The sequence below is a fragment of the Podarcis vaucheri genome, assembly GCF_965113315.1.
Source record: "Podarcis vaucheri genome assembly, chromosome: 14".
Classification (NCBI taxonomy): Eukaryota; Metazoa; Chordata; class Lepidosauria; order Squamata; family Lacertidae; genus Podarcis; species Podarcis vaucheri.
In genome coordinates, this window is record NC_138752.1 from 26,265,425 (window position 1) to 26,281,463 (window position 16,039).

Sequence of the window (16,039 nt, forward strand, 5' to 3'; positions counted from 1 at the left end):
TTCCATTCCACCTTTAGAACAGGCATGTGGAGTTGTTGTATGTCACAAGTCTGTTTACTTCCAGCACAGTCTGCTGGGAACATCTGTTGTATATAGCTTTTGCCTATGCTGTTTGCTTGGACACGAAGGGAAGCAGACATGTGTTTGCTTTGTCCTGATATTGAATAAATGCTTGTAAATATGCTTACATATGCCTCTGTCTGCTACTTCTGTTGCAAAGAGTTCTTATCTCTGCTAGCTTGCGTGCTCAGTCTCTAAAGGTCTCTGAGGCTTGAGCTGCAGTTTTGATGCTGCTCTGAGAACCGGAGTTCGCCTGGCTGCCAGCCGGTGGGCTGGAGCCAGTTGGGGGCCTGCCAATTGCCCCCGTCTCCCCGGACGCATCCCAACAGGAGGGAGTTCCATAGTTGAACTGTGTACTGCACAAAGAGGTACTGTTTGAAGGGCTGTGGGTGCCAGCTCATAATGGCTGGCATCGGTAGCCCCCCAAAAAAGAAGTGCCAATACTCTGGACCAAGGAGTCCCATTGCACACAAAAAGCACTGCATCTTCCTACATCCAGGCAAGCAGCCATTACCCAACGCCACATTCAACCCAGGCAGAAACACTCCAGGAAGCTGTGAAGTGGCATCGGTGTGGGGTGTGGCTTGGGCACAAAGAGGGTGGCTGGAGAGGGGTGTTGCCTGGGGGAGGGCCAGAGGGCCAGGCAGAGAGACCTGGAGGGCCACATTTGGATCCTGGGCCTGAGAATCCCCCAGCCTTGTATGTTGGTCAATTTGGGGCAGGGCAGTTGTTGTTGTTTAGTCATTTAGTCGTGTCCGACTCTTCGTGACCCCATGGACCAGAGCACGCCAGGCACTTCTGTCTTCCACTGCCTCCCGCAGTTTGGTCAAACTCATGCTGGTAGCTTCGAGAACACTATCCAACCATCTCGTCCTCTGTCGTCCCCTTCTCCTTGTGCCCTCCATCTTTCCCAACATCAGGGCCTTTTCCAGGGAGTCTTCTCTTCTCATGAGGTGGCCAAAGTATTGGAGCCTCAGCTTCACGATCTGTCCTTCCAGTGAGCACTCAGGGCTGATTTCCTTAAAAATGGATACGTTTGATCTTCTTGCAGTGCATGGGACTCTCAAAAGTCTCCTCCAGCACCATAATTCAAAAGCATCAATTCTTCAGCGATCAGCCATCTTGATGGTCCAGCTCTCACTTCCATACATCACTACTGGGAAAACCATGGCTTTAACTATACGTACCTTTGTTGGCAAGGCAGGGCAGTTAGTTGACATTAAAGGCCCTGCTAATCTCCAGTCCTGCAAAATTATGTGAGGTAGCTCTTGCTTGTGCATCCTTTGATCTGCATCGAATTTGGGGCTCTGGTGACTTTCACACGCCACCTTCACTCCCACAGGGAAATGCCGCGTTTCTTAAAAAGAGACGCATGCCCCAGCCCTGCCCCATCCTCAGCGCCTTCAGCGATCTTTATCACGTTTTTATAATCCTAAAGATAACCCGCAAGTTATTTTTGCAAACCAGCAACAGATGCGCCCAGCCCCACGAAACGTCTACAAAAGGCCCGACCCTCCTGCCCTGCCCTTTCGAGCTGGGGGGCGTCATTCGATATTGGCCGTGTCCAATTTAGATCAAAAGGCATCCAGCAACTAGAATTCCATATCTTTTACAGATCAAACAACATAAATGAACCGCATGCTTTTGTATCGCGTTAACGTTAATGGGCGAGCTCGACTCGGGAGCCGTTCCCCGGCCACGGAGAGCTGGGCCGCCTTGTATTCAGTTGCACTTTGCAAAGCTTCTCGGGGCGCATTCCTCTCCTGATGGGTTTTTCAGAAACCAAAGGGTCCCACCGTCGTCTCTTGGCATCAAAAGGGCTGGCGGTCTTCACTTACCATCCCGTATCCAAGAAACAAATGGCGTGGGGTTTGCAGATGCCATGCACTCCATCACGGCGCTCTCTCCAACCACGACGGTGGCGTTCTCTGGCACGGCGACGATGGCAACGTCCCCTGTCGCAGGCAGCTGGTGCCCTAGCGGAATAAAGTACAGGTTTTTAGTCTTTCCAAAAAACAAGATAAAGGTGTCGAGGCATTCTAAGAAAGCCAAACTTTCAAGGGAAGAAGAAGAAGAGGTCCCAGCAAAGGAAGAATGGATACAAAAATTTACGGTATATGCAGAAATGGCGAAACTTACCGGAAGAATAAGAAATCAAGATAACAAACTTTTTATTATAAAATTGTGGAAATGGTTTGTTGAATATTTACAGATCAATTGTAAACAGATAAAAACACTGGCAGGGTCATATATTTCATATATTTAAAGAGTATATATTTAAAGAAGATAAAAATAAATGAGTAAGTTAAGTGAATTTGGATACGCAGAAGGTATTAAAAATAAATTTAAGGAACCGCAGAAAGAGGGGGAAGGAAGTCAAGTTTTAAAATGCCAAAATGATTGTAAAATCAGTGAAATGTATATATCTGTAAATAAAAAGTTTAAAAATCTAAGCAAGCCAAGCTTTCAGGAAAATAATCTGGTTCTTCCAGGCCCAGAGCTGCTTTCAATTTGATGCCTATGAGCAAAGGAGGTGCTTGTATAGTGACTACAGCACAAGTGGGAGAAGTACTATCCTGTTCATGGCAAAGGACTGTAGCTCCACAGCAGAGCACCTGCATGCATAAGGTCCTAAGTTCAATCCCTAGCATCTCCAGGTAGGGCTGCGACAGTGTTTTGTCTGAAATCCTGGAGGATCACTGCCAGTCTGTGTAAGCAATACTGAGTTAGATGGACTAATGCTCTGACTCAGTGCAAGGCAGCTTCCTATGTTCCTAATTGAATCACCCTGTTATTCAAAATCATGAGAACCGGAATATTGATTTATTTTTTAGGGAAAGAGGCTGCAGCTCAGCGGCAGAGCATCTGCTTGGAATGCAGAAGGTCACAGGTTCAATCCCTGACTGCGTCTCGTGGCAGGGCTGGGTAAGACTCTTGCCTGGAACCCCAGAGGGCTGCTGCCAGTCAGCGTGGACAATACTGTCACCTTCCTGATGTCGTTGGGACTCCAGCTCCCATCGGCATGGTCAGGAATGATGTGAGCTGGAGTACAGCAACATCTGGAAGGCTTCAACACACACACACACACACACACACACACACACACACAGTTTTAATCTGCGGTACCAAGGATCAAACCTGGGACTTTCTGCTTATAACATGAGCTCTGCTGCTGATCCAAGGGCCTGCTGCCCTTATTCTGCCTGCTCAACCCCCCTTTTTACCTTAAGCACCAAACAATAAGATGGCATCTTACCCTTCCAAGTTACAGAAACCTGCGTGCTTACTCTGTTACGAGGCCTTAACCACTGTGAGAACAGGATGCTGGACTAGATGGGCCATTGGCCTGATCCAGCAAACTCTCCTTTGGTTCCTAATTCAGTAAAGGTAAAGGGACCCCTGACCATTAGGTCCAGTCGCAGATGACTCTGGGGTTGCGGCGCTCATCTTGTTCTATAGGCCGAGAGAGCCAGCGTTTGTCCACAGACAGCTTCCGGGTCATGTGGCCAGCATGTGGACTAAGCCACTTCTGGCGAACCAGAGCAGCACACAGAAACGCTGTTTACCTTCCCGCCAGAGCGGTACCTATTTATCTACTTGCACTGGTGTGCTTTCGAACTGCTAGGTGGGCAGGAGCTGGGACCGAACAACAGGAGCTCACCCCATCGTGGGGATTCTAACCACTGACCTTCCAATTGGCAAGCCCTAGGCTCAGTGCTTTAGACCACAGTGCCACCCGCGTCCCTCCTAATTCAGGACTCACCTCAATTTAAACAAATCAGCCCATCACCTCAAGCTCAACGCTGGCGTCTTGTCTGAGATACCAGGAGACATGTGAGACGGTTTACCCTTCCAGCAACAAAAGCTGCCCCCTCTTTCTCATTTTCCTTACTGCAGTGACCATTCAGAGACAACATTACTTTGGGAAGCAAACACTTAATTCTCAGGCTCACCAATTGAGAGCGCCCTCTCGTTGATCAAAATCGCTCCCTCCCTCCTTCCCACGTTTCCATTGCTTAATCTTCTGGTTAAACAGGTTAAAACTTGCAAAACTAATTATGTGATAAAGAATGAAGGTTTCTGTAAAACCTCCTTTTGTTTCCCAACGGACAAGGACTGCACAGTGTGCCCCCTCCCTTGGAAAAGGGTGGGTGGAGAAAGGCTGAGTTTTGAAAGCTCCTCTGCAGCAACCGCAAAATGGGTCTCTTGCTATCTGCAGAAGAATGGTAGAAAATCACAGACGGATCCTTTTCCCTCCCCTTCCCTCCATTGAACAGCTGCTCCAAAAGCCTGAATCTATTCTCAGGGGAGGTTCTCGGGGGCTGAATAAAACTTCAAGCTCCTCCTCTGGAAAAGGGTGAGAAAGTTCACGGCAAAACAGCAGAGCAGGGCTCAGTTGTCTGATATCTCGCCGTCTCAGGCTGCTGCTGACAGCTGAGATCCAAGCCGGTCGCCGGCCTCCCCACCAGCAAGCAAGCCATGTTGGAACGCAAGTGGTGTGGGGCTGAGCATTTGCGAAATGCGGGGGTTGGGGAGCAGAGGCAATGGCAGCAGCCATCCGTCTCTGCCTGGGCAGGCTTCTGCTGGGGCTAGTTTCTCAAAACTGACTCTTAAGGCCACTCCATGATTCATCTGTGCTGTGGGGTTGTTGGAAGAAGGGAGGAACCTGTGGGCAACCCTGGTTTCATGAAAAAAATGGGGGATAAAGGGGGGCAACAGAGAAAGAGAGAGAAGAGGGTAGCAGGGAGAGAGACAATGTCAACTTTTGTCCAAGCCTGCAATTCCCAACAGATTACCTTTCACAGAATTTCAGCCTTATAAAAAGGTTTCAGATCCTCAACTCAGCTATGAAGCTCAGTAAGTGACCTCAGCCTAAACTAACTCACAGGGTTGATGTTGAGGATAAAATGAGGACTGGGGGAAAATCTTGCAAGCTGCCTTGAGCTCTGTGGAAGAAGGGTGGAATGAAGATGTTTGTATTGGTGGAATTACAAAACAGGTGCAGGTAGGAGCTTTTTTGGGGAAGGTCCGTGGCCCAGTGACAGAGCATCTGCCTTGCACACAGAAGGTCCTGGGTTCAATTGCCGGCACCTCCAAACAGGACTGGGAATTGACTCCTGTCTGAACTTTCAGAGAGAATTCCTGCTCTTTACTGCTGGATTGGAGCAAACAGCAATCCACAGAAAACCCGAATTGCTGTTTGCTCTGACTTAGTGGTAAAGATCGGGTTTTCCAGTGAAAAGCGGTGCAGGGGGTGGGGTCCAGGAAAGCAGTGCCTAGAAAGCTCAAAGGAAAAGGTAAGTGCGGATAAGTCCTCAGTTCAGACAAATACTAAGTCAACTGTCTGGTTTAGTATAAGGCAAATTCCTATATTTCTGGCTTGCAGTCATGGACAGCTCCCTGTTTGATATGATGAAAAGGTGCAAGGATCTGGAGGCAGAATCCCTCTGAATAGCAGCTGCTGGGATTTGCAAGAATATTGTGCTCAATTCCTTCTTGTGTGCTATTTATTTATTTATTTGCTTATTTATTTACTTATTTACTTACTTAATTTATATCTCACCTTTATCTCTGAGGAGCTCAAGGTGGTATACATGGGTCTCCCCCATCCTATAATAATAATAATAATAATTTTATGTGTACCCTACCCACTTGACTTGGCTGCCCCAGCCACTCTGGAAGGCTTCCAACATATATAAAACATAATAAAACATTACACATTGAAAGGCTTCCCTATACAGGGCTGCCTTCAGATGTCTTCTAAAGCAGTGTTTCCCAAACGTTTTTGGGCAACGGCACACCTGTTTACTGAAAAAAAATCTCGCGGCACACCACCATTAAAGCCTCGCCCCGTGACGTCAGCGCGCAGCGTCACGCCGGGAGGGACACACAAAAGTGAAAGTTTTTTCCCTCCCCCTTGCCAGGGAACCTCCAAGCTTTGGGCAGGCAGGCAGGCAGAGCTGGGAAGGGGGTTTCCAGGGGACACGGCAGCTCCTCGAAAGGCTTCTCTCAGCTGCGCTCAATCCTCCTCGGAGAGGATTTCCCCTCCGGTCCCATGCCTTCGTTTGGGGCATCGCTCCGGCTGCTCCCTCTCCCGCCGCGCAGGAGCGATGCCTCTCTCTGGCTCTCCCTCCGCGCAGGCTGAGGGAGGGAGGGAGGTGCGCGTGTGACCCGTCTCTGCTGGGAGACCAAACCCAGCGAAGCAGAGTCGCGCGGAGGCGCCCAGGCAGCGCTGCCGGCTGCGAGGAGGAGCGCCAGGCAGCAGCAGGAGGCGCGGCCTCTCCTCGCCGCCGCCGCCCCGCCTCTCGCCGCCCGACTCGCCCGCCTCCCTCCAGGCATCTCGCGGCACACGAGGCAACGTCTCACGGCACACTCGTGTGCCGCGGAACACTGGTTGGGAAACACTGTTCTAAAGGTTATGTAGATACTCATCTCCTTGACACCTGATGGGAAGGCATTCCACAGGGTGGGTACCACTACTGAGATGTAGGCCCCCCGATACAACAATTGGGGTTGGGTGGGTGCCATGGCTTTGCAGCTAAAGAACTGGGTAAGCCTTACTGGAGAAGACGCTGGGAGGCTGCTGCTGGCTGAATCGCTTCCTGTGGCTCTGTCACCACTAAAAACGTGCTTCCAACATCAAATATTTGTACAAGATATGAGCAGCAGGGTAGAGAGCCAGCAGCTCAGCCCAGCAGAGCTGGGGACAAAGCAAAGCGGCAGCAGATTGAAGAGAAGGCAGGGAAGGAGGAGGAGGAGGATGCGAGGGTCGAGGTTCCTTCTGGGCAACCCTGGGGTGGAGGGGGGGCACATGCCAGTGGTGGGTGTGGCCAGAGGCCAAAGTGGGTGGGGCAACAAACAAATGCTACCTGTGTACAGTCAGCTAGTTTCTACACGCGCTCAAAACACTCCCCCTTCTATCCTAGGCAAGTGAGAGGTGCAATCAGAGTTCAAAGACACATTCTGGTCAGGCAAAAGCACTTCAAGCAGGACTGGTAAGGGGTGTGGCTAAGGGCCAGGCAGAGAGGACTGGAGGGCCGCATTCCCCACCCCTGCTCTCTTTGTTTCTATGCTGAATCCACACATGCACACTTTCCTATTGAGTTGGGGTCCGACACGAAGAAGAAGAAGAAGAAGAAGAAGAAGAAGAAGAAGAAGAAGAAGAAGAGTAATAGTAGTAGTAGTTTGGATTTGATATCCCACTTTATCACTACCTGAAGGAGTCTCAAAGCGGCTAACATTCTCCTTTCCCTTCCTCCCCCACAACAAACACTCTGTGAGGTGAGTGGGGCTGAGAGACTTCAGAGAAGTGTGACTAGCCCAAGGCCACCCAGCAGCTGCATGTGGAGGAGCGGAGACGCGAACCCGGTTCCCCAGATTACGAGTCTATCGCTCTCTAACCACTACACCACACTGGCTCACCAGTTTTCTTTTCAGAAGAGAGTCTGTGGCTGGCTCATACAGTGGTACCTCGGGTTACAGGTGCTTCAGGTTACAGACTCCGCTAACCCAGAAACAGTACCTCAAGTTAAGAACTTTGCTTCAGGATGAGAACAGAAATCGTGCTGTGGCAGAGCAGTGGCAGCAGGAGGCCCCATTAGCTAAAGTGGTACCTCAGGTTAAGAACAGTTTCAGGTTAAGAATGGGCCTCCAGAACGAATTAAGTTCTTAACCCAAGGTACCAATGTGTTTGGCATCCCACTTGGGAGAGGGCAGAAGGTGGGGAGTTCTTGGTCACCCTCTCTGAGGTCTGGACAGGGACTTAAATGACCAGGGCTGTGCTATTTCTCTTTCTCTCCCTTCTTCTCTCTCTCTCTCTCTCTCTCTCTCTCTCTCTCTCTTGTGGAGATATTTCCTCTAAGTGACGACAACTTCTCCATTTCAGGGCCATGAAAGAGATCCGCTTGTAAAAGGCCCCTAGATCCTTCTCCCCGTTTGGAATGCAGTTCCCCAAGGAGTGTCTGGAAATTTACACCGTGACGTCTGCCCGGCCTGAAACATCTGCCACTCGCACGGCAACAGCCCTGACTCACAGTTGCTGCCTGCATCTCCGCCACCAACAGGGTAGCAAACCCCTTTCGGTGACCTTCGACGGGGATGAGCTCGCCTTTGAAATAGCCAAGGGGGTTGGGGTCCCGTCTCCATCCAGGGAAAGAAAAACTGGAATTTTTAGAAGACTCCTATTCCCCTCTCACAGAACTTCCAATTCCCAGAGCAGTTTAACAATCAATCCCTCTTCAGAGTGAACTCTGGGGATTGTAGTTCCCAGAGGCAAACATATGTGTTTTGAAAAGTGGTTTGTTTGCTATGCATTTAGACACCTTCTTTAGATACTGCAAACAAATTTTGCCTGATGGTTCCTGAGATGGAGGAGCAAGTTTCTGCCTATGTCTGGATACGACTGGGTGCTGCTTTGAATCAAGATGGCAGGCTGAATGTTTCTATACTGCACTAATTTTTTTAGGTTTCATAGAATTCCTGGGCAACTTCAGGTATGAGGCTGCCAGTGCATGTATGTATAAAGCTTTGTTTAACAACAGCAACAGAAACGGTTTCTGACCCGACCCCACTTGCCTTCCTTGACTGCTTTGGAAATAAGGAAAGCAGCAAAGGATCAGCCACCTGCCAGAGATGTCAATGATCTTTCAGAGGGCGGTGTTTTTTATTAAAAACAAAACATCGTATTCATCATCCACAGATGAGTTTTTGTCACCCACAGTCATGTCTGCCTTTTGTCTGCCTCAGGGTGGGGAGTTTTCTTTTCCTCATAAAAGAAAAGAAAAATAGCCTGGCAACTGCTTAAAAACAGTGGTTTTCAAACTCTGAGTAGTATGTAACTCGATGTTAGAGTAGACTTACTTAAAATGATGGAATGAACTTAATCATGTTTGTTAATTTCACTGTTGAAAACCATGCTGAATGCCACACAGTGTTCCTGGGAGAACCTCAGTTTTTATCCAGAACCTTCTTAGAATTCATCAATGTAAGACTCAAGTAATAATAGACAAGCTCCACTGACAGAGAAGTTTGCCCTTTGCACATAAGAGTACTCCTCAGTAGTGTAGTGGCAAACCCAGAAGTGCAAGGTCCCTTCATGACAGTCACAGACACACACCCTTCTTAGATTATGTGTGAGGCCTCCTTCTCCTTCTCTTGCTACCGTTCACTCTCCCTGCGCCCCTGCGACTTTAGGATTGACACTCTGTGTGTCTCTGTGTGTGTGAGGGCTCCTTCTCCCCTTGCTTCCCGTTCACTCCCCCAGCGCCCCTGCGACTTCCAGCGCCCTGCGACTTCCAGCGCCCTGCAACCTTAGGGCCAGTTCTCTCTCTCTGTGTGTGTGTGTGTGTTGACCTCACTGCGCTTGTTGGGGGAGAGTGTTGGTCGCAATTTTTCTTGATTTGTCTCAGAGTGGTTACTATCGTGGTTTCCTTGCCGGGGAGGAGGGAGAGAAGCAGAACCTGCTTGTTTTAAAGGAGCAAAGCCGGAGAGGAGCCTCTCCTGCATTATTAGCAGCATCCTTCTCCACACCCCCCACGTGTGCTCCTTGTCCCTTGAGTGCTTTTCCTTCCCTCCCCACTTAAAACGTGGTTACAAAGCATGGATCCACATGGATCCTCAGGATTTTTGCACTGGGTCACCCCAAATTCACCATCAGATCACATAGCATGTCCATGGCTACAGCCTGCACCAAAAAACCACACCCACCCACTGTTTCATGGGGCCGCAATGGCACAAAAACGTGGTTACAAAGCATGGATCCACATGGATCCTCAGGATTTTTGCTTTGGGCTACCCCAAACTAACTGTCAGATCACATGTCTGTGGCCGCAGCATGAACCACAAAAATCATACATCCACTGTTTCGTTTAAAATATTTTTTCTTGTTTTCCTCCTCTAAAAACTACGTGCGTGTTATGGTCAGGTGCGTGTTATAGAGCGAAAAATACGGTAATAAGAATAAGAAGAAGAATGGATGCATTAATGCAGATCTCCATGTGCTGCCTTTCAGCTATATCTACTCATTTCTGTGCATGTACAAATGATTTTGAGTGCTCTAGTATTTTCTTTCGGAGTGACTTAAATTGTGTTTTCCATAAAGTTCCTCAGCGCTGCCCTAGTGACTCTTCTAGCACCATCCTAAGAGTTGGTCCCCATTCCCCTCCTCACTATAAGCCTATCTGGTAGTGGCAGGGATTGCTAGTTACAGGTGGCAGCATTTTAAAAAAACCGCAGGCAAAATGCAAAGTCAAGTGACTGTATCTGCCACCATCTTTATTTTCCCACAATGCTTCTGGGCCCCAATGTAGCATTGCTTAGGGGATGTCACTGGAAGGTATGTAAAAGATTGTGGTGGCTGCAGACACCCAACTCAGAGTTACTTTTATTGGTGCTGGGCCATAAAAAAAAGAATCAAATGTCACTAAGGCTGACAAATCCGGATATTAAAAGAACAGAGAAGATTTAGCTCATATAACCCCTACCTTTTGAGATGCTGAGAACTGCTCCAGAGCTGTAGCGTTGCCCTGCCCAGTTGGTTGCCACACAATGGTACATTCCAGCATCGCTCTCCTGCACGTCTATGATCTGGAGGACCCCGTTGGGGAGTTCAATGAACCTGTGGGAATCAAAGGACAGGGGGATATATATATACTCTTACACGGGAAGACACCCGAAGACACCAAAACCTGCATATATATATATATATATATATATGCAGGTTTTGGTGTCTTCGGGTGTCTTCCCGTGTAAGAGTCGGGGTGTCTGGGCGACGTTTCGACGAGGTCTCACTCGTCATCTTCAGGCTGGTGCTTTCGGCTTCTTATTACTGGAATTAGTTCCAGCAATAAGAAGCCGAAAGCACCAGCCTGAAGATGACGAGTGAGACCTCGTCGAAACGTCGCCCAGACACCCCGACTCTTACACGGGAAGACACCCGAAGACACCAAAACCTGCATTCCTGTACCCGTGAAAATCTACGAAAGCAAATATATATATATATATATATATATATATATATATATATATATATATATTGACTGCCATGCTAGGTTGAGCCAATACACCAGCGATATAGCACAGATCATGGGGCTGATTCACATGCACGTGTAGCGACGCATTATCTCTCGGTATTATGGGGATGGGAATGTCAGGGGAGGAGGACCTCCAAGTCAGGGGAAAGCACAGTGAGTGGGGAGGGAGAGAGTCCCACACTGTTTTGGCTGGACACCTCTGTGCTGAAGTGGGAGTTGGCTGGGCCAGATCCTGCGTTGACTCCTGGGGTTACCAAAGATGCAGCTGGTCAATTAGTAGAGCCAGCTAGGTTGGGGGTGGAAAGAGGGTTGAAGAGTTGGACTCAGGATGTGCCATTCCCTGTGCCTTAGAACCACACAGGGCCTGGATAGCTCACTTGGTTAGAGCATAGTGCTGATAATGACAAGGTTGTAAATTCGATCCCTCTATGGGACAGCTGCTTATTCCTGCCTTGTAGGGGGTGGACTAAATGAGCCTCAGGGTCCCTTCCAATTCTACTATTCAATGCTTCTGGTCCTGCCCCGCACCCCTTTCTTTAAAAGCAGGAGCGGCCTCTCAGCTGTTATTGCTTAGGAACATAGGAAGCTGCCTTATACCGAATAATATCATTGGTCCATCTAGCTTAGTGTTGCCTACACTGGCTAGCAGCAGTTCTCCAGGATTTCAGGGAGGGGGTTTCTCCCAGCCCCACCTGGAGATGCAGCCAGGGACTGAACCTTCATCCAAAGCAGATGTTCCACTACTAAGCTTTAGCCCTTCCCCAACCGTTGGGATAACATCTTCTGGACTGTTAACATTTTTAGGACCCAGATTACTGATGTAATTTATGTTGCTTTAAACTGTTTCTATCAGTTTCCTTACTTTTGTAACCCACCCTGAGACCTTAGGGTGAAGGGCAGGACATAATTGCCAATAAGGATAATATTTGTATTTGGACTGATGAATTATCCATATTGCCAATGTGAGCTGATGTCTCCAAAAAAACAGTCTTTTTATCCACCTGGAAGCTACACACTCCAGCCCAGCTCACCTGGCCTCTGAAGGCACAGCCACATGGTCCTTCTCCCAGGTGATCACTGGAGGAGGCAGCCCTTTGATCCGACACTCAAAGCGGGCCATCCCATTTTCTTTCACCGTCTGGGACTCTGGATGTTGAAAAAATTGAGACAAAGCTGGAGGTGGGAGGTCAAGGGTGGCAGTGGAAGAGAGGCAGGAAATGGGGCAGAGAAATAGGAGAAGTTTTAGTTCCTTACAATTTCTCTCTATCAAAGCTCGTGGGAGCACTTGGGAGGGGTTTTCCCCCCAAAGGACAAAAGAATACTAAAAAGTGCCAGCCATGCTGTTTATGTACCAACACATGTGTTCAATTGTGCGCATAAATAAAAGTGGCAAATTTTTGTATTTTAAAACAGTGGAGGAAGTTTTGTGTTTGGATCAAGGATGGGGTCTTGGGTTAGGTACCAAACTGGTTTTTAACAAATCTGATCAATGACCAATTAAGCTTTCAGCCTCCAGCTGGTTTTGGACTACAATCCCCATCATCCCTGACCACTGGTCCTGCTAGCTAGGGATGATGGGATTTATAGTCCAAAAACAGCTGGAGACCCAAGTTTGGGAAACCCTGGTTAAAGCATTCATTTTATTAGAACCAATGGGGTACTTTAATCATCGACATGTTTTGATGCACATATGTTTGATACCACATATGCGAATCATGCACAAAAAACAAAATTATGGAATAATTATTGTGCAACAAGATTAACTTGGGGGGGATTAAGTTTCTGTATCTGAATCTAAAATCCAGGGATGGGGAATCTGTGGTCCTCCAAGTGTCGTTGGACTCCATTTCCCATCATCCACAGCCAGGATGACCAGGGATCATGGGACTTGTAGTCCAACAACATCTGGAGCACCATGGGTTCCTAGTCCCTGCTAGAGTCCTTCACAGGTGCTTTAGAGCACAGGTAGACAGATAAGATATGGAGCAGGCACTCCTAGTTTCCTGCAGCAAGCAAATTGGAGTCCCGGGCAGTCCTGGGCAGTGATTTTGGCTACTAATGACTGCTTCTGTTGGTATTCATGCAGTTGGTGGCCTGAAGGACAGAGGAAACTCTTTGCTATGCTGCTTGGTTTGCCCATGACTGGGGCAAAAGTACAGGGAAGGCAACCCCCTCTCACTCCTGCCCTTGCTAAGAAAGGAGAAAGGCAAACTGCCACCTATAGAATAGTGTTTGGTTTCAGAAACAACAGGGCAATATTTGATCACAGTCAGCAGATGACAAATTAGGCAATATTTGACCAGGCAAGCTGGCCAGGCACAATGCGCACTTGGATCTCTTAAATGGCTACTGGGTGATGTTGCTGAACCACCTCTCTTTCAGCCTAATCTACCTTTCGGGGTTGTTGTAAGGATTAGGGGTGCCTGAAGAGTTCACTCTTCCTGAATTCCCATATGAACTGATCTGATCTGCCACTCCTGGATGAATGTGCACGTGGGAATACTGCCACCCTCCACACTTCTTCCTAAATGTTGTAATGCAGTTTTCAGCTTAAAAAAAAAAGTGCCCAAAGGCATATAAAGTGTGTATTTTGGGATAAAATATGTTTAGAAATGCATACTCTGAAAGAAGGGAGTGTGCATTTTCATAGAATTGTCGAGCTGGAAGGAACCCTGAGGGTCACTTTGTAAGAAAATACATTCAAAAATTCAGATTAATATGGAACTGAACGGACTCACAAATGATCGTGTGTGAAACTGGCAAAGAGCAGAAACAAGCTGATCTATCCACCTCTAGTGACAATAAAATGGGACAACTTCCCTGTACTCCTTGCAGCCCTGAGCTGATTATAGAGGAAAAGCCAGGTAGGATAATTAAATATTATTTTAACAATTAATCATACATGTCTTATTTCATGTCAACATCACATGAACAGCACACGCACACACTAAAACCCCATTTGCCCATCATAACAGGTGTCAACATGACTCCCCTTCCTTGGCTCAGCTGAAAGTGTGAACAGATCTGCTTCCAGAGAGAGAGGGAAAGGAATTTCTAAATCTCCCGAATGGCTTCTAGAGACCACGTTCTTTCGTCCAAAGGCCAAGAGGCAAGGCCCGAGAGGGAGGGTGAGCACATCTAAGAGCCAGTTCTGCCTCTGCAGCCTGAATGGCAAACAAGGACAGAAGAGGGAACATCTGTGCTCAAGGAAAAGTTGGAGCAATTGCTGGATAATTTCCTCTATGTTTTACTCCATTGATTCCGTAGTGGCCAACTGGGGCCAACAAAGAAAGATCTGAGTGTTATTATTCATATGTAACATAGAAAACTACCTTCTACCAAATCTGACCCCCGGTCTATCTAGCCCACAGGAACATAGGAAGCTGAACCAGACCATTCACTATCCAGTTCACTATCTTTGACACTGATTGACAATGACACTCAAGGGTTTCAGGGGGCAGCTGCTGCCAAGGATTGAACCTGGGACACAAAATAGATGCTCTACCACTGAGCTGTGGCCCTTCCCAGAATTGGCTGTGTTTGGAGGTGACACTAATCCATAGTTTAGCATTATGCGAACAGACTGGTGAGCTCTCCCTCCCTTCGACACAGCCACAAGGAGATCAGAAGCTGCCATCCCCATTTTCAGCAAACTGCAGTGTTTATTCTTAACCATGGTTCAGAGAAACCAGCCAACTTCAAACCACGGTTTCTGATCCCGGCTCTTTCCCCTGAACTGTAGTCAAGACTAAACACCGTTCTGAGTTTGCACATGTCAGCAAATCATGGTTAGTGAAAAACAGAAGCAGACACTTCCCATCTCCTTGATGCAACCTCAGTGGAGAAGGGAAAGGGAGCTTGTGAGCCCAAGGCCCATGCACTACCATGACCTGTTTATCCAGCACTGATCTGGACACAGAGTCAGAGGCTGCAGAGGCACCAGAAGGGGAGCCAGGTCTGGGTCAGGACTCAAAGCTGACGGCAGAAAGCATTAAGACCACTGTGAGTTGGGCAAGAACTCCCAGAGCAACTCCCAGGTAACCAATGCTGATGGGGCCAGAGCCTGGACCCTCAAGGACACCTTCTCCTAAGCCAGAAGAAGCAAGGTGCTTCCCATTGCACATCGTCGCCGTCCCATCAGTGCTGAGAGTGCGCTAGGACAGAGGCTGTGGAAGGGAGGAGCATTGGTTGCCTGGGACAAAGTCTGGAGGAGGTAGTCCAAAGACAGAGACATAAAAGGTCTCAGCCTGACGTTTATCAGAGTAATTTTCTCGCTTGGAGCTGTCCATGGTCCAGCAACACTGGACCAGCCTTGGTGCTTTCCCCATGGGTTCTGGAAATCGACCGAAACAGGACATGCATGCGATGCTAAACCAGTTAGGGTTATGTCAGAGCCCAGCCACTGACTCCTGAAGTGCCTATCTAGGGTCTCATCAGAAAGTGTTCTTTTCCATCCTGCTGCTTTAAGAGCTGGAGATTTGGATTTGGGGCTTTATACTTTGCGAGTCTATGCTCTACCATCCAGCTAGGGGTCATCCCAAACAAAGGTGTGCCCCAGGGAATGGGCCAGTCTGGGAATTGGGCCACTCCCTCCCAAAGAATCATGTGCAATAAAGCCTGTTCAATTTTTCTCCTCGCTCTGCCCCATAGGCATCAATGCCAAGGTCTTGTGGGGAAGTGGAACTACATTGCTTTGTAGTCGGGAGCCTCCAGCCTATGGGCTTTGCGAGGCCCACCTGGTTTCCCCCACCTACTGAGCACCTGATACCATTCATGATGTCAGGTGTGGAACAGGTAAAGATGCAGGTCAGCCCCAAGGGGCCGTGCTGTGCAAATGGCTTTGCAAGCTCTGGCAACCAGCTGATTGTCAGGGGTTGCAGAGCTGCTCAGCAAATGGACAGGCCTTGCAAAGTGCTGTGCAAGGCCTGGCAATCAGCTGATTGCTGCGC

The 16,039-nt window shown here is 48.4% G+C and overlaps 1 protein-coding gene across 2 annotated transcripts in view; it reads right to left on the bottom strand.

Annotated features, from left to right (window-relative positions):
* IGDCC4 (immunoglobulin superfamily DCC subclass member 4) overlaps positions 1-16,039 on the bottom strand; it is a 78,585-nt gene that overhangs the window by 39,470 nt on the left and 23,076 nt on the right. The window contains exons 3-5 of one of the 2 annotated variants that reach the window (XM_082198314.1): positions 12,122-12,236; positions 10,542-10,675; positions 1,899-2,036 (exon numbers count right to left, since the gene is read on the bottom strand). In XM_082198314.1, coding sequence (XP_082054440.1) covers positions 1,899-2,036; positions 10,542-10,675; positions 12,122-12,236 — 387 coding nt within the window. Of the gene's footprint in view, positions 1-1,898; positions 2,037-10,541; positions 10,676-12,121; positions 12,264-16,039 lie in introns of both variants that reach the window. The other variant, XM_082198313.1, reaches the window with a different exon arrangement.